General features: G+C 51.2%; 1 protein-coding gene across 1 annotated transcript in view; it reads right to left on the bottom strand.

Annotated features, from left to right (window-relative positions):
* PGAM2 (phosphoglycerate mutase 2) overlaps positions 1–23,219 on the bottom strand; it is a 55,494-nt gene extending 32,275 nt beyond the window's left edge. The window contains exons 1-2 of the mRNA XM_029604223.1: positions 22,541–23,219; positions 4,152–4,332 (exon numbers count right to left, since the gene is read on the bottom strand). Of these exons, the coding sequence (XP_029460083.1) occupies positions 4,152–4,332; positions 22,541–22,951 (592 nt within the window). The 5' untranslated portion in view covers positions 22,952–23,219. The remainder of the gene's footprint in view (positions 1–4,151; positions 4,333–22,540) is intronic.
* Positions 23,220–23,479: the final 260 nt, after the last annotated feature.

Genomic DNA, 23,479 nt, shown 5'->3' with positions numbered 1-23,479 from the left:
TCTGTGACAATGTATCCGGCTATCTTTCGGTGGATAAGTTATCCACACGCCATGCTGCTGCATACGACCCTCCAGAAATATTACAGGATTGTTATGAAATGCAGGAGTGGATGTAACACACCAGCCTAATAAAATCCCTCTAGTGGGGAACAATAGTACTACCACCAGTGCAGCATTCTCCTTTAGCTCAGAGGGCAGCTACTATGGCTGGAGGCAGAGCACACAGTTCTCCCCTCCACTCCCAGAGGCTGTTGGCAGAAGGAGAGGTTGCTGTGCTGTTTCTCTGTATCGACTCCTGCCGCCTCTGTTGCTTTCTGGCTTATTAGGCATCTTCTCTTTCTGCTGCAGAATGTTTCCTGTCCTGGAGTGCACCTCTCATTCAGGGACAGGAGAAGCAGAAAATTCAAGACAAGTAATTGGCGTTAATGTGATCAGCCCTCGAGTCAGGTATTTATAAAATGGAGGATATTAGTGGGCAGACCAACATTACAGAAACAGCCAAGATGTCGAGAGAAAAAGGACCACAAAGTTCTACCCAGTACACCCATCTGTGTCTGCCTACTGTGCTTACTACTCAATTATAGGTCTATTACCAAGATCCGCTCACTGCATGTACGCGCCAGCACACTAATCATACACGGCCCAGACACCCCTTCTGCCAGCCCAAATGCTAAGAGGACGATATTCAAAGGGTCTGTCTGGCTAACGTTTGGAGTTAGCTGGATACAACCCAAGATTTGAATATTTCCCCCTGCTTTTGGCACAAACTTTCCTTGGGTACAAGCAGGTGGCGCTCTCAGGGTGCCGACGTTCAGCGCTGCGGGTGCAAAATCAGCTGAGTAAGTCTGCTTGGACAAACCCCTGCCCCAAAGTTATTTGGATGACTTGATCCAGGGACATTCAGCAGAACACTTGTTCGGGTAACTTTGCTGGATGGCCTGCTAAAGTTGTCCACGTAACTTTCCCTCTTTGCTGGTTTACTCAATATGGAGCTCTAAAATTCACCTTGGGACATCTCTGGCATCAGTGCTAGGCAAGCTTTCTAAGGATGTGCATGGAAAACTGTCTCACTTTTCCACTGATTTTGTTTGCTTCATTCGTTTCATTTTGCTAACCTGCTTTATTTTTTAAAACACATTTGCTTTTGCAAATAGCATGTACTAATCGATGACTAAGCTGAATTGGTTAGTTTTGCATAGTTATAGACACACAAAATGATGTAACAAAACCAGAAAAGAGATATTGTAAGGGCAAAAACTAAAAAAAAAACTTTGTTAGGAAAGTAAATAAGAGGGAAAAAAAAAAGGAGGGCACTGATTTTCTAAAGTATCTGAAAAGGTAGGAGAAAAATGGTCAGCGCCCGTAAACCACAAGAGAGAGATCGCAGGAAGAGCGACGCGGGCATCAATATCTGGAAAAGCTAAAAGACGCTGAGAAATTAATCAAGTGACGGTGCAAAAGGAACTAAAAATAGCAAACACAAGGAAAGGGGGACAAGGCCAGAAGGATTAGCAACAAGAGGAAATGCACAAGTGGGACTGGAAGACTGAAAGGTGACGGGGCGGGGGCAGGGGGCTGACAGGGTAAAAGCGGACTGGATTCATATTCTGCTCGGTGTTCCTTCCCTGAGGAAGGGCTTGGAATAGGACCAGGGATGGAGGTGAGGTGGATCTCCGTGTTCAGAAGACTGCTCGTGAGGAGCCAGCAGAGTTGATAAGGCAATGAGACCCCAGGGGGGCATCAGGGGAATTAAGGGAACTTACGGCAGCTCCCCTGTGACTTTTTCGATGCTTCCTTACAGTTAGGAGTGGTTCCAGAGGACTGGACCCAGGCAGATGTGGTTCGTTTTCCCTAAAGTGGAAGCAAAGAGGAGTCTGAAAGCTACAGGCCTGATAGTGTGACCTCGGTGGTGAGTAAACGAATGGAATCGCTGCTAAAACAGAGGACGGTGCAGTTTCTGGAATCCCATGGATTGCAAGATCCGAGGCAGCAAGGCTTTACAAGAGGGAGATCTTGTCAAATAAATCTAATCTATTTCTTTGATGGAGTGACCAGAGAATTAGATCGCCATACCTGGGAACTATCCGGATCTGGCCCGGAGACTCCAGAATTCTAAAAGAATTACCAGGTCTCTGGGCCAATACCGGAAATCTCCGGGTGCTGCAGCAAAACCAATCTGCTTGGACCCGGAAAGAAGAAAGGAACGTCACTGGTCTTGAAAAAGGAGGAACTCGACAGTGATTTCTACCATCTCTGGACCTTTTTAACTCTTAACTTCCTCGTGACACCACCTGCTCCTGCACAGCCTGTTTCCTGTTTCCAGCCACTTGCCCGCCCCATCCTGTTTGTCTTGGCCAATCGACATTGCGATTTCCTGCCCGTGCATCAAACGAGGAGTAAGAAACAGGCAGCGTCCACTTCCGCAGCACAGGAGGAGAAGGAAGAGGCTGCTGCTGCTCCAGGAGCCCAAGTCAGAGTCTGCTGTTGCTAGTGTGTTTTGAAAGGGGGGGGGGGAGAGAGAATGAATGAGCATGTCTGTGAGAGTGAGTGAGTGTGTATTTGTGTAGGAAGAAGAGATCTGAGAGTGTATGTAGGTGAGTAGGAGAGAGCTGAGTGCAAGTGAGCATGGGTGTGAAAGTGAGTGGGCATGTGTGTATGGAAGAGGGAGAGACGCGAGCGGGTGTGTGTTGGAGGGAGAATGGCAGAAGTAAAGGTGTAAATGGATGTGAGAATGTGAGAGAATGAGCAGTGAAAGTGTGTGAACATGTAAGAGTGTTTATGAGAGCAAATTTGTGAGCATTCGGTCCCACTGTGCAGTTGCCCCCCCCCCCCCCCCCGCCCACTCCCCACTAATCCATGGTAATCTCAGGGTGACTGGAAGTCGAAAATTCCCAGGTATGTAGATCAGGGGAGAGCTCGGTGTAGTGTACTTGGATTTCGGCGAGACCTTTTGACATGGTTCCAACATAGGCAACTTATAAACAATCTGAGTGCACTCCATATGGGCCCTAGAGCAACTGATTGGGATAGGAAGTGGCAGAGGGTAGTGGTACACTGAGTTCACTCCAAACAAAGGAAGGTTTACCAGTGGTGTGCCACAGGGATCGGTCCTCAGCCCAGTTCTGTTCAACAGTTTTGTAAGCAAAATTGTGGAATGGCTAGCGGGAAAGCTTTGCCCTTTTGTACATAATACCAAAGTCTGCATCAGGGTGGAAACCCTTTAAGCTGTAGAAAACAGAGAAGGGATCCAGTGAAGCTTGAGGAATGGTTTAAAGTCTGGTAGCCAAAATTCAATCCTAAAAAATGCAAGGCCATGCATCTGAGTTGCAAATCCCCAAGGGAGCAGTACAGGATAGGGGGCAAAGTTATTCTGTGAACAAAACAGGAGCGGGATCAAGGGGATGGGATCATATCTGATGATCTTAAAGTGGCCAAACAGGTAGACAATGCGATTCTTGGGTGCATAGCGAGGAATGGTCAGCAGAAAAAAGGAGGAGACATTGTTTTTGTGTAAATTTCTGGTGAGACCTCACTTGGATTAATGTATACAATTTCTGGAGACCGCCCCTGCAAAAGGATGTAAACAGGATGGAGTGGGTCCAGAGGGGGCTACTAAAATGATGAGTGGTCTTCATTCTAAAGCATATGGGGAGAGACTTAAAGATCCAAACGTGTACCCTGGAGGAAAGGTGAGATATGGTAGAGCCATTTAAATGCCTCACAGGAATAAATGCACAAGAGGTAGACTTCTTAACCGAATGAAGGGGCAAGGGATGAAGGAGAAAGGGGCTAAACTAATAACATATTTCATTACAAAAAGGGTAGTGCATGCATGGAACAGCCATCCTGTAGAAGTGGTAGACATGCACAGTACCAGACTTCAAGAAACCATGGGACAAGCAGAGAATCGGAGGGAGAGGAGGGGGCTATAAAACTGAGCAGGAGATGTGGATGGGTAGACTACATGGGCCATATGGTCTTTATCCAGTGTCATGTTCTCTGTTTCTATCTCATCTCCTGAGGTCAACTACAGCAGGAGCTCCCAAGAGCTTAGCGTACACAGTGGGAGATCCCAGGAGCAGAGGCCCTGTACTCTGTCAGTATTGTACTATGCAGACGTTCTATGGTGTTAGCGTGTACAGGGTTCCTACCTTCCAGGTGCTTTACGATGCCCCTCAGGCTGTTTCCGTGGGCGGCGATCAGCACCCTCTTGCCTGCCTTGATCTGAGGTGCAATCTCATCATTCCAGAAGGGCAGGGCCCGGGCGATCGTGTCCTTCAGGCTCTCGCATGTGGGCAGCTCTCCGGCTTTGAGACCAGCATAGCGCCGCTCCTGGAGGAAACACAACAAGAAAAAGACCTTAGTGATCGCAATATACTGTCAGAGACCTCTACCCTTCTACGTGCCAACCTCAGAATATCCAGGAGGATGTCTTTGCTCACTCGTATGCACTAAAGAAAGTGAACCTTAGGTGGAGAAGTCAAGAGAATTCAGTTTTTTTCCCTAAATTATCAATTCTAGGCAGCTCTCTCCTCTCCAGCGGCTGGGTATGTCTCTATTCAGGAAGCTGTTTCCACCATGTATTCTCGGTACGACCCAGTTCAGTGCCAGGATATCACTAGACCCAATACTCCTTCCCATAGCATCCTCAGCTTCTACCACACTTCTGCTCAGTCCCGCTTAGAAATCTTCTGTGATCTATAACTGACTGACAATGGCAAAACTAGAAAATAAAATAGATTTTTAAAAATGTAGATACATCAGCTACCCAGAAAATGGAATCTGTGAGAGTATTGCATTTCATTTTGAAACATATTTTGACCCCCGAGGAGGTATTCGTGTTTATTGCTGCTTCTACTTGGGTTGTTCCCACTTGTAAGAATTTTAATGAATTGTGGTCCTGCTGCACTGATTGTCATCAGAAATCATTCCCCTCCCCCACCCCACCATGCATGCATCTGACTGATACATGTAAAGCGGAAAATGGCACTCAGGGAAGAATGTTTAAACAAAAAATAGAGGAATGGCCAAAATAAAAAAAAGTGCACACCATTCTAAAATAATTTTAAAATAAGAAATAAGATGCATTAGATAGAAGGGAGACTTGGGAATAAACCAAAAGAGGAAGCAAAAGCAGCAATCAAGCTAAGAAACAGAAAAGTTGATAGTTTGAGGAGCCAAGTTAGTATTATTCCTTGAAAAGTGACCAGAAGATTTTTTTTTCTCAAGATACATTTCTGCCATAAAGCCCCATTTTTAATTTCAGAAAGTAGCAGAATAGGGTTGCCGCCTTCTCCAGACTTGGTTTTGCGTCACTGCTTGCACGGGTGTCTAGTTCTGCTTTCTCTTCAGGGAATTGAGAAGTAGAGCTCCCTCCAGGAAAACGGGGCAAAGCCAGGTCTCAGTCAGCCTGTTTGGATGGACCTGGGTGAGGTGGGAAGCCTACTTGGGGACAGCTCACTGGCACAGAGACACAGATTTTACTCAATGTACAGAATACCTCTTATTTCTATAGCGCTATTTGATGTACTCAGTGCTATACAAATCCGCACAACAGGCCCTTTCTCTGTAGAGCTTACAATAACTTCAACAGCATAAAAGACTTTCAGGTCGATCCAGTATCGTCCGCTCGAGGATTGCCCGTCTGTAACGTGCTCGTAGCGCACAATTCGGGCGCGCAAGGCAATTCGGCGATACAGTCTCCAGTTTCACGCGTCCGTATCGCTTCTGAAAACAGACGCATAACCCTTTCCGCACCCGGCATGTAAATGAACGAAAAAGCTGTATAATGAAGGAATTAGCTATTCCCCTGCGATACTGTAACGGGCGCTGATATTATCTCCTCCGTAACCCGCTGTTCTGCAGCGGCCTTAACCTGCTAGTTTACCGCCTCCCCCTAGTAGGAGTTAGTGTAGTGTAGTGTAGTGTAAAAAAACATTGCTTACCCGCCCTGGTCCCGTCCGGTCTCCTGCAGCCCCGTCCGGACCGGACGGGGCTGCAGGAGACTGGACGGGACCAGGGCAAAAAAAAACAAACGAAAAAGTAGCAAGGCTCGGGCCTGCTATGGTAAGTGTAAAAAGTGTAAAAAACAAAAAACCTGTGTGTTATATAAAAAAATAAAACAATTTTAAATACCTGTCGGAGGGCCGTGGGTCCAGGCGGCCGGTGGGCGGCGGGCAGCCATCAGCGGCACCCGGTAGCCCCTTCTCCCTTCCTCCCTCCCTCCCCTGCCTGGATGAGCGCCAAAATCGCACGGGCGGGCCGGCAGCGGGGGGGGGGGGGCGGCAGCGGGGGGGCGGCAGCAGGATCCGGGAGCGGCGGGTAGGCAGCAGCGGGGTCCGGGGGGGCAGCGGCAGCGGGGTCCGGGGGTGGCAGCGAGATCCGGGGAGCCAGCAGCGGCAGCATGTTCGATCGGGCAGGCAGGTAGGTGGCAAAGTAAAGATGGCCGCCTGCACGGGAAAATCGTGCAATTGGCCGCTGAAGACGTGACGTCACGACGTTTGGCGTCACGGGGTGTGACGTCACGTCTTCAGCGGCCAATTGCACGATTTTCCCGTGCAGGCGGCCATCTTTACTTTGCCACCTACCTGCCTGCCCGATCGAACATGCTGCCGCTGCTGGCTCCCCGGATCTCGCTGCCACCCCCGGACCCCGCTGCCGCTGCCCCCCCAGACCCCGCTGCTGCCTACCCGCCGCTCCCGGATCCTGCTGCCGCCCCCCCGCTGCCGACCCGCCCGTGCGATTTTGGCGCTCATCCAGGCAGGGGAGGGAGGGAGGAAGGGAGAAGGGACTACCGGATGCCGCTGATGGCTGCCCGCCGCCCACCGGCCGCCTGGACCCACGGCCCTCCGACAGGTATTTAAAATTGTTTTATTTTTTTATATAACACACAGGTTTTTTGTTTTTTACACTTTTTAAACTTTTTTACACTTCCTGGTACCTGTCATTTCAAATGTCATTTGAAATGACAGGTACCAGCGCACCCAGGTTACTGTATAGGCGCTGTTACAGCGCCTATACAGTAAAATGGGTTGCGCGGGCATAACCCTTCCCTAACGCTTCACAGCCACGGCATGCATTTGCATGCGATTAGAGGAGAGTATCGGGGAGTTAGTGAAGAGAACTGTGCGTGCGGGGAGGAAGGGTGCGCCTGACACTACCTCACTGTTTTTACCGCGGCCTTACTGGATCGACCTGTTTGTGAATTTCATTTATTAAGAAAATGATTAAAGCTAATAAGGCTGTGAGTGGGAGGATCAGGGGTTAAGATATGCGGAAACAGATAAGCAGTAGTTTATATGGGTGTAGGGACAATGGTGAAAGATAAGCGGTGGAGCTGAATTCTGAATAGATTGTGGTGAAGACCCCTGAGCAGCAGGTTGCAGTAGTCTAAGCGGGAGTTGATAAGCGTGGATAAGGGTTTTGGTAGGGGCTGATTTTGGTGATCTTAGAGAGAAAAAGAATAGTGTTCTGGATGTGTGTAGAGAAGGAGAGGAGTTGAAGATGAGCCGAGGTTGGGGGCTAAGGAGACTGGGAGAAGACAGTGTTGTCCATGGAAATAGAGAACGGGGGAAGGATGAAGGATAAAGGTGACGGTTATAGACATCCAGGCCGCAATGCCTAATAGGCTGAGATCTGAGACTAGATTCCTTATGATATTTCTGTTGTAGAGTGGTAGATGTGAGAGTTGTCAGCATAAAAGGTACTAAAGCCATGGAAAGAGATCAGAGCACCAAGGGACAAGTATAGAGAAGAGAAAAAAAAGGGCCCAGGACAGAGCCCTGAGGCAGACCGATTGATAGAGGGGTAGCAACAGAGAATCCAGACAGACTAGAAGTGTGATGGAAAGGTAATTTAGCCAGCAGCTATGTTTACTTGCTGGTCCCCTCCCTGGAGGTATGCAGGGCGGCCGAGGCAGCAGCAGCACTGAAGGGAGGCAGCTGGAAGAGCGGGCACAGCAGACGTCAACCGGGACCAAGCCAGGCCCGGCCGAGGAGTTGTGGCTAGGCAGACCTGCTCTCGCCCCCGTTATCTGGCAGAAGGGTAACGGTGTGGGGAAAGGGAGTAGGCCTTTTCCCCCTGTGCCTTGTCATTCCTCAGGCGAGAAACAGCCATAAATGCCATCTTTTTCCGAAGACCACCCCCAGACTGTGACAGCAGCGGGAATGCTCTTCCTTGAATAAGAAGAAAACCGAGACAGGACGGAGTCCTGAAATCCAAGGAATAAGTGGTGATCAGTGTCAAAAGCAGTGGGTAGGTCAAGCAGGATACAGGCATTTGACTTGCGATGAAAAAGTCAAGTCAGCAGAGGTGAATGGCACATTTAGTTTGGATACAAAAGGGATTATAGTTAGCAGGGCAAATAGAGTCTAGTGACAGTATATTGAGAAGTGGTGTGAATATTATTATTTTATTGCATAAGGGATATTACCATACCTGGGAACTCTCTGGGTGCCCTGCTATTTTATCGGAGTAGGCACCAGAGCAGGGCGCTGAAGTCACCAGAAAACAGTCCTAAAAAGTGGATTATACACGAGAAAAAACATTTTCAGCCTGCCAATAAACAAGGTGCCTAGATATTTTGAGGCAATCAGCTCCCGGTGTTTCTAACCTTTCCAACCTTTCCTTCCCAGAAATCCGTAGAGGTAAAAGAGAAGAGAGACAGGGAATCAGTGTAATCAGTCTACTCAGCGACGCACACTGCACAAAGGCAAGAAAGGAATCACAGGCTCGGTCAGTGTCCTTTAGCACATCATTGCAAAACCAATTTACTGAGAAAAGCGGAGGGAGGGAGGAGATATAGAGGTGGATAACTAACCAAAACGGAAACTTAAACGTACAGTAATAGATTGTGGGTTGGGGAAGTGGTGCTGGGCAGAGGACACAGCTGACCACTGGTAAAGGCCTGGATGTTGTTCTTTTGAACGGCGAGTGCGTGCGCTGCTCGCAGTCGGGAAAGCACCAAAGACCTAAGGAGAGTTTCGCACGCAGCCAGTTGTTCGCCGGCCCACCTCGCCTCTCTGGTCCCACCCTGATGGTACTGTTGGCCTCTGCCAGAAGGTAGTCGATGAGGCGGGCTCGGCTGCGTACTACTGGATTCTTTGGTATAGCGAACCCGTAGATCAGGAGATGGGGAGAGAAGGACAACCAAAAACACAAAAACAAATTCTTCAGAAAGACAAGGAAAGGGGTTAAGCGAGGGCAAAAACCAGTAAATGTGAGTTACGGCTTCCCGCACCTGGCAGAAAGGGCAGGCCGCGGAGCCGGTGATGGCTTCCATCGTACTCCCTGTGAATATGGCTCCGTGCGCTAACCTCCACGCCAGATCTGCGCTCTTCCTGGGGGTGGGGTGAGTGTAGCATGTTCTCCAGCGCGGCCCTCTATCTCCTCCTATCATTCCTCTCCACACGGTGTCAGGGCGGGAGGCGAGCGCTAGGAAGTGAACCGTGTGTACGAACAGAAGGTACAGCGCCTTCCTTCCTATCAAGCCCAGGAGGAGGTTGCCCTACTGGTAAGTTTGGGGTGGGGAGAGGTAGTCAGTGAGGCGATATTTGTACATGTGTGTATATATAGATGTGAGGGGGCATGTGTGTGTGTGTGTGTGAGATATATATGTGAATGCGGTGTGCATGGGGGAAGAGAAAGAACATGTCTGAATGTGTGTATGTAGGAGGAAGAGAAGTGAAAATGTGAATGAACAAGGGTGTGAGGGTGAGTGGGCATGTGAGGGTGTGGAAGAGGGAGAGAAGCATGTGTGTGAGAGGAGTGTGCATGTGGGAAAATGAGAGGAGTAAAGCTGTAAGTAGGCATGTGAGAATGTGTCAGAGAAAGAGGAATGAGAGGTAGCATGTAATAATGAGCGGGTGTGTGTGGAAAGTGATGGCGAACGTGTGTGTGTGTGTGTGTGTGTCTGTGTATAAGAGTAGGTTTGTGCACATCGTGTCCTTTGCCCCTCCCCCCCCCCTGCATTCACAGTAATCTCAGGTATGGTAAGTGAGTAAGTGAGAATGTGTCAGAGAATGAAGAATGAGAGCATGTAAGAATGAGTGTGTGTGTGTGTGTGTATGTGTGTGTGTGTGGAAAGTGATAGAGTGTGTGTGTGTGTGTGTCTGTGTATGAGAGTAAGTTTGTGCACATCCGGTACTTCGCCCCTCCCCCCCCTGCATTCACAGTAATCTCAGGTATGGTAACTGAGCATGTGAGAATGTGTCAGAGAACAAGGAATAAGAGAGCATGTAAGAATGTGTGTGTGTGTGTGGAAAGTGATAGCGTGCGTGTGTGTGTGTGTATATGAGAGTAAGTTTGTGCACATCAGGTCCTTCGCCCCTCCCCCCCCCCCCTTGCATTCACAGTAATCTCAGGTATGGTAACTGAGCATGTGAGAATGTGTCAGAGAACGAGGAATGAGAGCATGTAAGAATGAGTGTGTGTGTGTGTGTGTGTGGAAAGTAATGGCGAACATATGAGTGTTAATGTGTGTTTGTGTATGAGAGTAAGTTTGTGCACATCCAGTCAGTTGAAACCAGGTTTAAATGAAATATTGTCTGCTTTGTCTTCAAATGCTCTCAGCTTCTGCTCTCCTACAATCCTAACTTTCAATCCTTCCAAATGGCCCTCTTATCCTCCCCTTCTCTGGCTTTTGCCAGATTAACTTGGAAAAGACGTCAGGCATCCAGCTGTTATGCTCCAAAAAACAGAGTAAAATACCACTACCCGTACTCCTCAAACTGCCCCACCTCAGCTTCCGAAAGAAACTCTAGGCTTGGCAGTTCGGCCAGGCCTTCCACTGGATTCCTCAGCAGAAACTTTCCCCTTTCACTCAGACTGCCAGAGCTTTGTGATGTGCCCACAACTGTGGCCACCACTAGGAAAATCTTACTTAATGTTCCTCAATACCCCTACACTAGCAGCTTGCGAATATATACACACACATACATACCTGCACTCTGTTAAGAATATGACCCACTTATTACAGTTTATATGTGCTACAACCTAAATCGCTATCCACAATCTACCTCCTTCCTTTAACTGTGTCTATATATATGTCCTACCTTCATGTTTAATGTGCCTTTTGACTGTACATTGATGTTACTGTAGTTGTCATTTTACCACAATTTTGATTGTAATCAACCTTGAGACTAACTTGGAAGAGACAGTATATTAAGAGGTTGACATTTAAAGGTCATTTAGATGGATAACTGAAAAGTTATCCATCTAAGTGACTAACCGGCGATATTAAAAGCCATATGCAGCTAAATTCTAACCGATAAGTTCCAGCCACATGGGGGTGTTCTGGGGGCAGTTGGGAGGCGTTTCGGGAAGGAGCGGAGTTAGCTGCATAAGTTACGTGGCTAACTCTGGTCATGACATAGGGATGTCCTAAAGTTAGCTAGATTAACATATGCAGCTAACTTTAAGATAGCCGGGAATATTCAGCAGCGCAACCGCACTACTGAATAATGAATATACACTGCTAGTTTACCTGCCTAACTAGCTGAGCTGCCCAGCAGCTGAATACTGGCCGCTAAACATTCATAAAATGGTTTAAGTGTTTCAGTAAACCCTAAAGACAATTATGGTTCTTCATCCATATGAAAACTTCCAAAGACATGAGGGATCATAAGTTAGCCAGTCACAGCTGGGATGAGCACTCAGACACAGGGAGATTACTTGCCCGAGCCATGATGAGAACTGAGCAGGGCTGAGCCTAAGGACGTGCAGCTGAAAGCAAATCTGGAGTTGCCCCCATGCTCTCTTTCAGAAGCTGAGAAAGCGATGCTAGACATTGGAGGGGGGGGGGGGGGGGGAAATATGGCAAATGCCACGGCAAAGGCCCCAACCAAAGCACAGATTCTGTGGCAATCGACTCAGTCCCCACCCACTAACAACAGTCTTGGAACTGAGGCTGAGGGAGACAAAGTGATGAGCTCAAGGTCTCACAGTCAGTTACATGATGGACTTTTATGTAGACATTACAGGGGCTCTGACCCCTAGCTGACTGCTTTTACCATTACATCCCTTCATCTTCCTTCCACTAATTTTACTAAAAAAAAAAACAAAAAAAACCCCAAACTTTTTTTATTTAGGTACATAAATGTTAGATTTCTTTGTTCTCTTATAATTAAGGATTGTTATGTATTTCTTACATGATTACTTACTAAGGTAATTCTTGTGAATATTTGAAATTCATTAAAATAAAAAACCCCCCAAAACTTACATTATCCGAATGATGCCTCAGAACCAACCAGCCCACCATGCCGATCTTTTCCACATTAACAAAGGATAACCAGACACACAGACCTACATGAAATGATCAAAGCTGCGTTGGGAATCGGGGAGCGTTAAGTCGGCAAAGCCCTTCATCCCTCCTTATAAAATGTGTTCACCAGGCAAGCTGCAGTTATCTATCCCCTTCTTCTCCTTTTCCAGCTCCCGACTCTGTGCTATCCATCTTGTCTTAACAACGGCCTTCCTGAGTGTTGCTGCATCGAGCTCCCTCTGGACATTTAAATCCTGCCGAAACTCACCTTTTTGAGGCTGCTTTTCAATCTTAAACCCTGGCACTGCCTTGTTGATTTGAACCATGCTTACTGTAATCACCTCTCCTGAAGCCTCTTCTTGGTCTTTGGGTGTCCTGACCAGACTATAAGCTCCACCGGGCAAGCACTGTCACGTAGGAGTCTCTGCACAGAGCGGTGCGGGTCTGGGAGGGCTTCAGAAAGAAGTAGTAGTGGCAGTCGCTAGGGTCAGCCATACCTTTGCTGGAATGCTAAAACAGATCTCTCATGCTAAATTTGCTCCGGGGTTTGGCAACCAGCAATGTGATGGAGGAAGCTCCCAGAAGCCCTCTCTTCTTAAATTGGTTTTCGGAAAGTAAAGATTGCCTCGGCGAGTGAGAATGGTTGAATCAAGCCCCTTTTGGAAGAACCTGGTAGCATCTCGCTGCTTGCCGTGCAGAAAGAGATAACATTTTATTTAACTCACTCCATTGCTGCTGTATTTGAAAGCTAAAGGTTTTATCGGATGTGTTCATCTGAAGCGTGTGAGTAGGAAGAGGTTTCGTGTGCAAAACACATTCTTCAAGGTTTGTTCTTGTCACCCAAAGCTGGATTCATTGCACGGGAGATTGAAGACTTCTCTGTTGGTTTAAGTTTTCGGGTGATGGGAAGCGGTGGCTAATACATCTTGCTCTTGAGACTTGCACAACTAAATCTGTTGCCTGTCTTTTTATGTCTTAAAAGTACCAGTAAATGTGAGAGTTGCCTTCCCTGGTTCTCATCAGCAACCTGAGGGGGCCAGGAAACCAGCGTTCAAATCCTCCTGACCTTGCGCAAGTCGCTTCACTCTCCATTGCCTCAGGTACAAACAAAACCGTGAGCCCGGGCACAGGAAAAATACTTACTGTACCTGAATGGAACTCGCTTTGTGCTGCCAATGAAAAGGCATGAGCTAGACACAATAACATCTAAAAAAATTTTAAAAATTATAATTGTTATCCACCTAGAACTAATGTTGATATAGCTGGGCTATAAATGTTTCAAATAAAATAAATAAAGTCCTTTACAATAATGAAGCTCGGCTGTCCCAATAAAGGAGAGAGGGCCGACTCACTCTAATCACTCCTTGTAGGGAATCTAGGGGTAAAGGGGGTAAGAACGTAAGCACCATGCTGGCTAAGAGCAGAGGCCACCAAGCCCAGTATCCTGTCTGGCAGCAGCCAATGCGGAGCACCCCGAATTACCCGGCAGATCCCAAAGAGTCCATCCATTCTGTGTTACTCACTCCTGGGGAAAAGCAGTAGTTTTCCCCAAGTCTACCTGGCAAATAACTCTTCAGAGACTTTTCTTCCAGGGACTTGTCCATCCCCCTTTTAAAAGCCAGCAGTGCACATTCCTCTGCAACAAATCCCAAACCTGATGATGTGCTAAGTGGAAAAAAAACTCCAATTTGTTTTTGAATCTGCTACCTGTTTCATAGAGTGTCCCCTAGTTTTAATGCTATTTGAGAGAGTGCATAGCTGCTCTCTATCTATGCCGCCCACTCGGGATTTTATAAACCTTTATCATATCCCCTCCGTCACCTTCTCCAATCTGAAGAGCCTTAACCTATTTCGCCTTTCCTCTTAGGGGATCCGTTCCATTCCTGTTATTTTAGTTGCCCTTCTCTGAACCTTTTCTAGTTCTGCTTTGTCTTTTTTGAGATGGGGTGGCCAGAACTGCACTTGATACTCAAGGTGCAGTCACTCTGTGGATCTGTACAAAGGCATTATCTCCTGGTTACATTCGTGGATCACGCTCCTCCTGTTATGATAGTCTCCATTCCTTTCCAAACAATCCATAATATTCTATTTGCTTTGTCGGCAGCCACTGCACACCGAGCTGAAGATTTCAAAAGTACTGCCCACAAGGAGTCCAAGATCCTTTTACTGGGTGGTGGCTCCTAATAGAGAAGCCAGCATTCTGTAACTATAGTTTGGATTGGTTTTCTTTGCATGAAATTTCATCTGCCGTCTAGGCAGGCTGCAGGTCCTCTCACAATCTGCTTGTGTTTAACTACTTTGAAGGTCTGTCTTATCTAGAAATGTCATCACCTTACTTGCTGCTCCCATTTCCAGATCACTGATGAATGTGTTACACAGCCCAGATCCCTGGGGCACGCCACTATTTATCTCTTTCCACTGGGAAACACATAATCCGCTGCTCCTGCAGTTACATTCAGTGGAGTACAACTAGCATATGAAATAGTAAAATCAATGAACAAACAAATTCAGACATGACAAAATGCTCTTTTTTAGTTTCTTCTAGCTAGTTTCCTCATTTTCTCAGTCACTACTGCCTCACCACTGTTACTTACCGCTTGCACCAGATCCGCATTACACTGAGGACTAAGTCTAACATAGCCCCCACCCATCTCCAAAATCTGTTCTAGACCAGTGGCTCCATTTATGGTGTCTAGGAACATAACCTCCCTGACATGCGCTGATGAAACATTCACGCAGTCAATGCTGGGGCAACTGAAGTCTCCCACTGCTGTTTCTCCGTGTTTGGTAGCCTGTGTCGTTTCTGTTGGCAATTCTCTGTATGTGTTTCATCTCACAGCTTGGACAGCCCCCACTGTTCTACTCCTCCCTGCCACACTCGGAATTTCGATCCTTACAGGTTCCAGATGACGCGTTTGTTACCTCCAGAATTTGTATTCTACTTCCCTGTTGAATTGTTTAATATCATGCCACATCCCCACCACTTCTGCCTTTGTCATTTCAGTATGTTTGTATCCCAGTATCACCTTTTAACGGTGTCCTTTGTGGATGCCGAGTTCAGAACCCGACTGCCCGCTTTCCCCCATGATTTAGTTTAAAAACTGCTCTCTCTCTTTTTTTTTTTTTTATTGTTAGTGGCAGCAGCTGGGTTCCATCCCCAGTTCTTAATGAACCTAAAGGCCTTCTCCCCGCACCATTTTCTCATCCACACCCTGGAGCTCTGCCTGCCTCCGTACTCCTGCCCGAGGAACCATGAGTATTCATGAGAACGCTACCCTGGAGGTTTTGAAGTTTAGCCTTCTCCCTAACAAACTAAATTTAGCCTCCAGCACCTCCCTCATGCACCTTCCTGTCAATGGTGCCCATAAGGACCACAATTGCCAGATCCTCCCCAGCAATCTAAAATCCTGACTAGACAGTGCGGGCCATAAATACGCAGAGCCCTGGAACACTGACCCTTTTGCCACCTCATTCCAGCCTCCTCCCAGGAGCAAGCTTATGTATTACACAAACTGTCCATCCTTCTATGCCTTGATGGAAGATCCTGAATCTTTTCAGGTAAAGACAATATTCCTTAGCTCTTGCAAAGCGATTCTGACCTGCACAAGCCCCAGTAATGTCTGTGATAATAAAGCAGGGCTTTGGGGAAAGCAAAATTGGTTTTGACAAAGTAGATTTTGGCAAAAGGTGTATTCTGAGTCCCCTAGCAGGGTTAGGATTAGCGAGCTACTGGTCTAAAGGCAGAAGCTCTTCCAGCCAGGAGAGCTCCTCCTACTGGCCTGGCACGAAATGCACAAGTCTTTCCCTTTTATCACCAAAGAGTGCAGCCGTGGCACCTGAGCCGCAGGGCCCCGGGTGGGGCACAAAAGCTGAGGAAGACAGCGGGGTAGTTTAACGCCATCTCATTCTCTGCTGGGCCCGTTACAGCGCACGACGAGGGTTCTCAGTCCAACTAGCCACAGCTTCCGCAGTTCTTAGCGAGAAGTCGCTGGCATGTAGGGTTATACGGTAGAGGTTTTAAGCTGAAAAACCTAGGGAGTTACTCTACAATCTCTGCAGAAACAGTGACACGTCTTCACTGGCAGATTACTTGGGGGGATCTGAAAACACTTGGGAAAAAACTGTGCTTTAAAAAAAACAAAAAAAAACCAAAGCACTGATAACTCCTGTCAAGGGAAGCCGAAATTTGCCTAGAAAGGACATTATGTGACACCCCTTGCCACAGCTAGCCCCTCTCCCACATGCCTCACCGCCTGGTCATCGTCTGTCAACTGAGAAATCTGAAATGCAGCCCAAAATGACAGCTTTTCTTTCTGTCTAAGAAAGAGAGACCCAGCCACTTTCTGTCTAAGAAAAAGAGACCCAGCCACTTCAACTTTTTAGCCCTTAAAAGTGTAGGAGTTTAGGGACTTAAGACAAGTCGAGGCAGTCTCCTGATTCCAGCGGGTCGATACAGTAAGGCCGCGTTAGAAAGAGTGCGGCAGTGCCGGGCGCACCCTCGTTTGCCCCACGCACAGTTCTGATCACATACCGCTCGATACTCTTTAAATTGCTTGCAAATGCATGCCGCGTCGGCGAAGCATTAGGCCCGCGCAACCCATTTTACTGTATAGGCGCTTAATACAGCGCCTATACAGTATCCTGGGTGCGCTGGTACCTGTCATTTGAAATGACAGGCACCAGGAAGTGGATCCCAACTTTAACCCATGAAAACCTAAAAACCGAAAATCCCCTCCTCCCGAAGCGGCTCGACATGTGCCAACTTACCTTTTGTTGCTTTTCAGCCCCTTCCCTTCTCTGCCGCCTTCCGGAGGGGGCAGCAGGCGGCGAAAGCGGATCGCAGCGGTCTCCCCCGCGCAGGTGCCAGTTATCCTGGCTCGGCAACAGCAACAGCAGTACAATGGCCACCAATTAAAGCAACTTGTCCAGTCTGGCACAAGTTTCCATATCCATTCCCCCTTGTATTCACATTCTCCACCTGCAGCCACAGCTAGGGCTCCATCCACCCCAATCCTTCCTTCCTTCCTGGCTCGGCCAAATTGTGAAGCGGCTTGCAGCGTCCCCCCCCCCCGTCCCCCCCCCCCGCGCAGGTCCCGGTTCTCCTGGCTCGGCGTGAGGTGAGAGTCCACTGTTCTGTGCCCTCTCCAGCACGAGCGGAGCGAAACGTTCTTTCATTGGCCGGAGCGCCCGTTGATTTGGGCGCTCCGGCCAATGAAAGTACATACATGGGCGCGTGTGACGTCACGGCGTGCGTCACGCGCACCCGTCTATGTGCTTTCATTGGCCTGAGCGCCCAAATCGACGGGCGCTCCGGCCAATGAAAACACACCAGTCTATGTGCTTTCATTGGCCTGAGCGCCCGTCGATTTGGGCGCTCCAGCCAATGAAAGCACGCCCGTCTATGTGCTTTCGTTGGCCTGAGCGCCCGTCGATTTGGGCGCTCAGGCCAATGAAAGCACATAGACGGGCGCGTATGACGTCACTGAAATGTGAGGCACCGCTCCGCATTTACGCCCCTGGCATGCTCCTGACTGAGAACCCAGAGGCGCACCTTCCCCATGTCCCACCACTGAATGAGTGAGGAGAAGTCCGCCTCCCAGTGGCGCCAGTGCACCCAGAACTCTTGGACTGCCACCACCAACCCCTCGTCCGCGAGGAGCGAATTGTTAAAGAAACAATGGGTCGACCTGGGCTTTGTGGGGCTGAGCACCACCCTCGGGGCCATGAGGTTGTGGTCCGAGATGGGGGCAGGCTCCACCATGCTCTTCGTGGCCCGGCACATCAACCAGCGGGAAAGATACCACCGGTCGATCTGAGAGCAGGAAACCCACCCCTGCCTCATCCTTACATAGGTGAAGCCTTGGCGTGCCCTCAGGTGCTGCTTGCACCAGACATCTACCAGGGAGAGACGATGCACTGTCTCTCTGAGGCACCTGTCCATGGTCAGATTCCTCTCCCTGGACATCACGATGCACAAGGTCAAGGCTGGTGTTGAAGTCACCTCCGAGCACCACTTTTTCGTCCGGGTCCAGGTAATCTAGGTAGGCGGACAAATGGCGGATGAATGCTACCTACTTGGTCTCATTGTTGGGGGCATGCACTTTGATGCAATTAAGCGTGATGCTCTCAAGCCAAACCTTCATGTGCAGCATTCTGCCTTGGCATTTAGCACCTCGGTCTGCAGGAACTGCGAAAACAAGATGGCCACTCCACCAGCCACTCCCAAGTCGTGACTGAAGGCCATCTTCCTGTTCCACCCCAGGCACCAGGATGCTTTGGCGTCCGGGGTGGTGTGGGTCTCCTATAAAAAGGCCACCAGGTACCCACCGCTCATAAGGATAAAGAGCACCCATTACCTGCAGAGCCCAGTCCCACAGCCATTGGCATTAAGGGTACAAAACGTCAAAACCATTCTCTGTCAAGGAGCGTTCGGGTATGTGCACAGTCGACCCCATCACAGGGCCTCCCGGAGAGCGCATGTCTCTCTTTGACCGTTCCCGTACCGGCCAGGGTGGAAGGCGGTTCGTGGGTGTCTTCACGGTCGCCCGCTTCGCATCCTCCCTACCACGGTTCTGCTCTGCTGTTGCTGTCATCTCCGTGAGGATGGCTTATTTGCAGAGGGAGAAGGGGGGCAAGAGGTTGCAAGCCACTATGTCAGCCTGCAGCCCTTTTTCTTCAGCCACACACACACACACATACACACACACACACACACACACACTTACTCTCCACACTCTCACTCCCCCCTTTGAGTCTTAGGAACTCAGCCTCAGGGACCAAGAGAGTACCCTGCTCCTACCCTCCTGAGAAAGAGCCCTCTGGGTCCAAGTGCCCATCCTGCACCTCTCTCTAGGATCCTGCTCCCCCCCACCCGCCTGCGGGTCCTGTCCCACCAGTTGCAGTGCTGGGCCACCTGGGGTCAGGGTAGAGGGTGGGGGATGGACAACCAAAGAGGAGGGACGGAAGGGGGAGCAGAAGGGGTGACGGACAAATTGCCACCATCTCTGAAAGAGGGGATGAAGTATCCGGTATCTCCCCCAGGTCAGAGAGGGGGAAGGGGAGGACACCCGACAGGAGCAGGTCGATTGGTTCCTCCTCCTGGTTGGGACTCCACAGAGGAGGGGCCCCATCCGGGGTGGGAGGTGTTCCCAGACCTGACTCCTGATTGGGTTGGGTGACACCGGGGTGGGGGGGAGCACCTCAACTGAGGAAGGAGGAGGCTGTCCCACTTCTTCCCCCACCCCTTCTCCCAAAGGGGTGGGGGAGTTATTCGGGGCAGGGGTGGAAAAGCACTTCGCTATGGGGGAGGAGAAGCCATCTCCACAGAGGGAGCAGCATTCTCCATGGCATGGGGGGGGGGAGCGACCCTACCTGTCCCTCCCTCACAGTTCCCTCCTGATGGACCCTCAAGATCCACGTCCTCTGGGGAGAACCCCACAGGAGCTCCAGAGCTAGTCTGTGGGGTCGGGGCTGGCTCCCCCCCCCCCCCCCCCGGTCACCAGACCGAGGCTTCAAGGGCTCACCCTCCCTGCCCACGACCTCCACAGCGTTGGCTACTTCATCGGCCGGTGGTAGGCTCGGGAGGGGGTGTCTCGGCAGTCTCTGAGGCAGGGCGGGGGTTCCTATCTCTAGCTGAAGGCGGGGGGGGGGGGGGCGGGGGCGAAGGACAAGCAGGCTTCCTGCTTTACTACCTTCTTTTGTTTAGCCGCTTTAGGGGAGCAGCTGAAGTGTACAGGCGACGGGGAGGGGTGGCGCCACCTGCATCTTCTATCTCCTCTCCCACGGGCGAAGATGCCTCTCACTCTCCCTCTCTTCAGCTGGAAATCGGAGCAGAGAGAGGAGGGGGTGGGACAAAGGAAGAGGGGGAGGGAGGCATCCCTAGTTCCCTAATCAAAGGGTCCGTCGCCCTCGCCTGAATCTGTCCCTGCTTTACTTCTGGGCCTTCTGGGTCCAGTTCCAGCGCGACGTCCGTTGCCACGATCACCGATTCTCCAATACCCTCTGGAGAGGGTAGGGGGAGGGAGAGGAGAGGGGCAGAGAGGGAGGGGAGAAGTCGGCGACAACTCGCTGGCCTTGCCGCCCGTTGCCCCCTTCGCCTTCTGCTTTGCCGCCCTAGCCTCTTGTCTCACCTGCCTGCGCCGCCCCTTGGCTTTTGGCGATGCTGCCGAAGGAGCATCAGGCTCTGATGGAGTGGGGTGGGGTACTCTCTCATCTCCCGGAGCCCAGGAGGTGACAACGGTGGCCTGCTGCCCTGAGGAAGCTGCGGACTGCCCTTCGGGGCCTGGGTGGAGGGGCTGGGGGTGGGCGGATCTCGCCAGGAGGAGGCAGGCCACTCTCTCCCTGAGGAGAGGAGGCTGGGGCACAGCCTGCAGGAGTACCCCAGCCGGCGGTGGTGAAAGCCGTGTGCCTCCTCCGTGGACCAGTAGATCCTGAAGCTCTCCCCCCCCCCCCCCCCCCCGAAAAGGCATCAACTTCCACCCTGGGCATCTCCTCCGTCCTCGGGCAGGCCAACCCAGGCCTGCCCGAGGACGGAGGAGACGTGGCGCAGCCCCCTCTCCTGTTGACCTGCTTGGAGGGCGGTGACAGGGGTGGTAAATGTACCCAGGTCACCGAAAAAGATCTTCAGTAGGACTTTGGGGAGATGAGGCAGGACACTGGGAAAGACCACCCTGGTCCCCTGCCCCACTATTGGTTCCACTTGGTGGAATACCCCCTCCACCACAGTTCCCTCCTCGAGGGCCTTATTGCCCGCCTGGAGGGGCCTGACAAAAAGAACGGCCTTGCTGTTCATTCTCCCTGCCACCAGGACCTGTTTGGCCCTTACCAGTTTTTCCAGGGCAGCGCTAAGGTGGAGGGGGTCGGGCGAGGTCAACCTAGGGCACCGCGGTCCGTGCCTGAGAGTCAGGCTGGAGGACTCGGCCGCCGATGAACAGCGAGTCAGGTCCCCCAACTCTCGGCGGCGGCTGCAGTCACATAGGAGAGTCTGGGTGGGGGAGGGGGTGGCAGTGCCGGCGCCAGTAGCGGAAGCACTGGCGGTGATGCCAGTGGTGGCGGCGGTGGTTATCGGCGGCAGAGGCACTTGCTGTGTCGGGGGCGCTTATGACGGCAGCGCTGGTGGCAATGCTGGCTGTGGGGACGCTTCCTCCCGTGGGTACCGCATGTCCTCTTAGCGGGCGCCTGTCTTTGGGGGAGGGGGAGAGGGGAGGGAGGGCAATGGAAACGCCGCCTTCTACAGTGATGTCCTTGGCGGGAGGGGGGGGGCGTGAAGGAGGGGGAGGAAGGGGGAGGGGTCCCGCCGGCAGGATGAAGGGGGGCCAGTATGCCTCACTTTCCTTTTCCTCTTTCCAGCGGGTTTTGTTCCCGGTGGCTTTGGTGGTAGGGGTGGGGGGCGGACTCTGCCACCTCGCCATGGGGACGGGGTTCTGGGATCGAGGATTTCAGGGCCTAAGTGCCCCGTGGCCCTCAGGAGCCCCAGAACGGGGGGGGGGGGAGGTGCTGACGTCCGGTTCTGCCCTCTTTGCCTTGGTGAGTACCCTTAGTGTCCCAGGAGCTGTCGGAGGCCGTAATACACAACAAGGGGGGGGGGGGGGGGGGGGGGGGGGCGGGGGGAGTGGGTGAGTGGGAAGGGAAGAAACAGCTGAGCTAAGGCTTTATTAGTGGCCTGGGATAGGAACGACCTTTTAGCCTGTGGCTCAGCCCCTGTGCTGTGCTTGCTATCCCCTACGCAAGCCTCGGGGGGGGGAAGGGGTCTTAAAAAAAAAAAGAAAGAAAAAAGTTGATTTCAGCTCACTCAGGGGGTGGAGGAGGGGAACTCACACACTCAGGGAAAAGATGGGGGGACTCTCTAACAAGAAAAAGAAACTGTGGGGAAGTTAAATCAGGTACTAAAGGGCAAGTAAGGGAATTAACCACCAAACAAAAACGAGGGCTTAAACTAGGGAAGGGGGTTTTCAACTCAAGACAAAGGAGGAGGTAACTGCTCAGAAAAAAAAAACCCTTTAAAATTAAACCAAAACCCCTGCCTTTCCCCCGGAGCCTGCTCGCACCCTGCAGTGTCTGCCGCTCTAGAAGGTGGGAGGAGGAAAAGTAGAAGAGAGTACGGGTTCTGAGTTCTGCCTTCCACCGCCACCCACGCAGGAGCTGAAAGCGCAAATCAAAGGGCAGGCCCCCTCCTCACACTGAGCAGGCAGGGGCCGCAGGTTATGCAGGGGCATTTCAGAGGCCACAGCGGGCCCCCTCTCTCCCCAGAGGGAACGATAAGACAGGGGGCGTCCCGCTCACCTTGCTGATGAGTTTGTTGTAAGGGTGCGCCTCGTCCATGGGGGGCGGGGGGATATCGTACGAGCGCCTCCAGATCTTCACCTGCTCCTCCCCGTGCTTGGCGGCGGTCTCTGCCTTGTTGAGGCCGGTCAGGCCCCCGTAGTGCCGCTCGTTGAGCCGCCAGGTCCTCACCACCGGCAGCCACATCTGGTCGGTGATGTCCAGGATGTACCAGAGGGTGCGGACGGCCCTCTTCAGGACGGAGGTGTAGCAGATGTCGAACTGCATGGCGGCGTCCTTCACGGCATGGGCGCCCCGGCGGGCCTCCTCGGAGCCCTTCTCGCTCAGGTCGGCGTCGAACCAGCCGCAGAAGCGGTTCTCCTGGTTCCAGGTGCTCTCGCCGTGACGGACGATGACCAGGCGGTGCGGCATGGTGGGAGAGGGGCGCTTCCCAGCTGCGGCAAGGGGCGAAGGGGCAAAACGGTGGAACAAGGGCGAAGGCCGCGCTTCGTGCACACCAAGTGGAGTTGAGAGAGAGACCCAGCCACCTCAGCTTTTTAGCCCTTTAAAACTGTAGGAGCTTAAGGATGTAAGGCAAGTCGGGGCAGTCTCTTGGTTCCAAGATTGGTTGATTCCGTCTCCTCAATGCCCCCCTCGACCTCACCCCCCTGTCCCAAACACTGGCACCCGCCCCAGCTCCTGGACTAAACTTATATAGGTCTCCAGCCCTTGCTCCACCTCACCACCCAATCAGCAGCCACCCCAGCAGTAGATGGACAGTGGCAGGTGGCCAATCAGAATGCAGAGGGGTGGGCAGCTGTTCCCCCCCCCACCTCCCCGCCTCCCCTCCTGATTCTGAAGTGATCCTCTGAGTGACAGATGGAGCAGCCCAGAAATAGCAGCAGCATAGTTATCCCAGCTGACTGCCCTTTTCTGGATGGAAATAGGACAGGGGGTGGT

Source organism: Rhinatrema bivittatum, chromosome 5, assembly GCF_901001135.1.
Source record: "Rhinatrema bivittatum chromosome 5, aRhiBiv1.1, whole genome shotgun sequence".
In the NCBI taxonomy this organism is placed as follows: domain Eukaryota; kingdom Metazoa; phylum Chordata; class Amphibia; order Gymnophiona; family Rhinatrematidae; genus Rhinatrema; species Rhinatrema bivittatum.
Note: the sequence above shows the minus strand (reverse complement) of the source record. Positions and strands in the feature narration are given on the sequence as shown.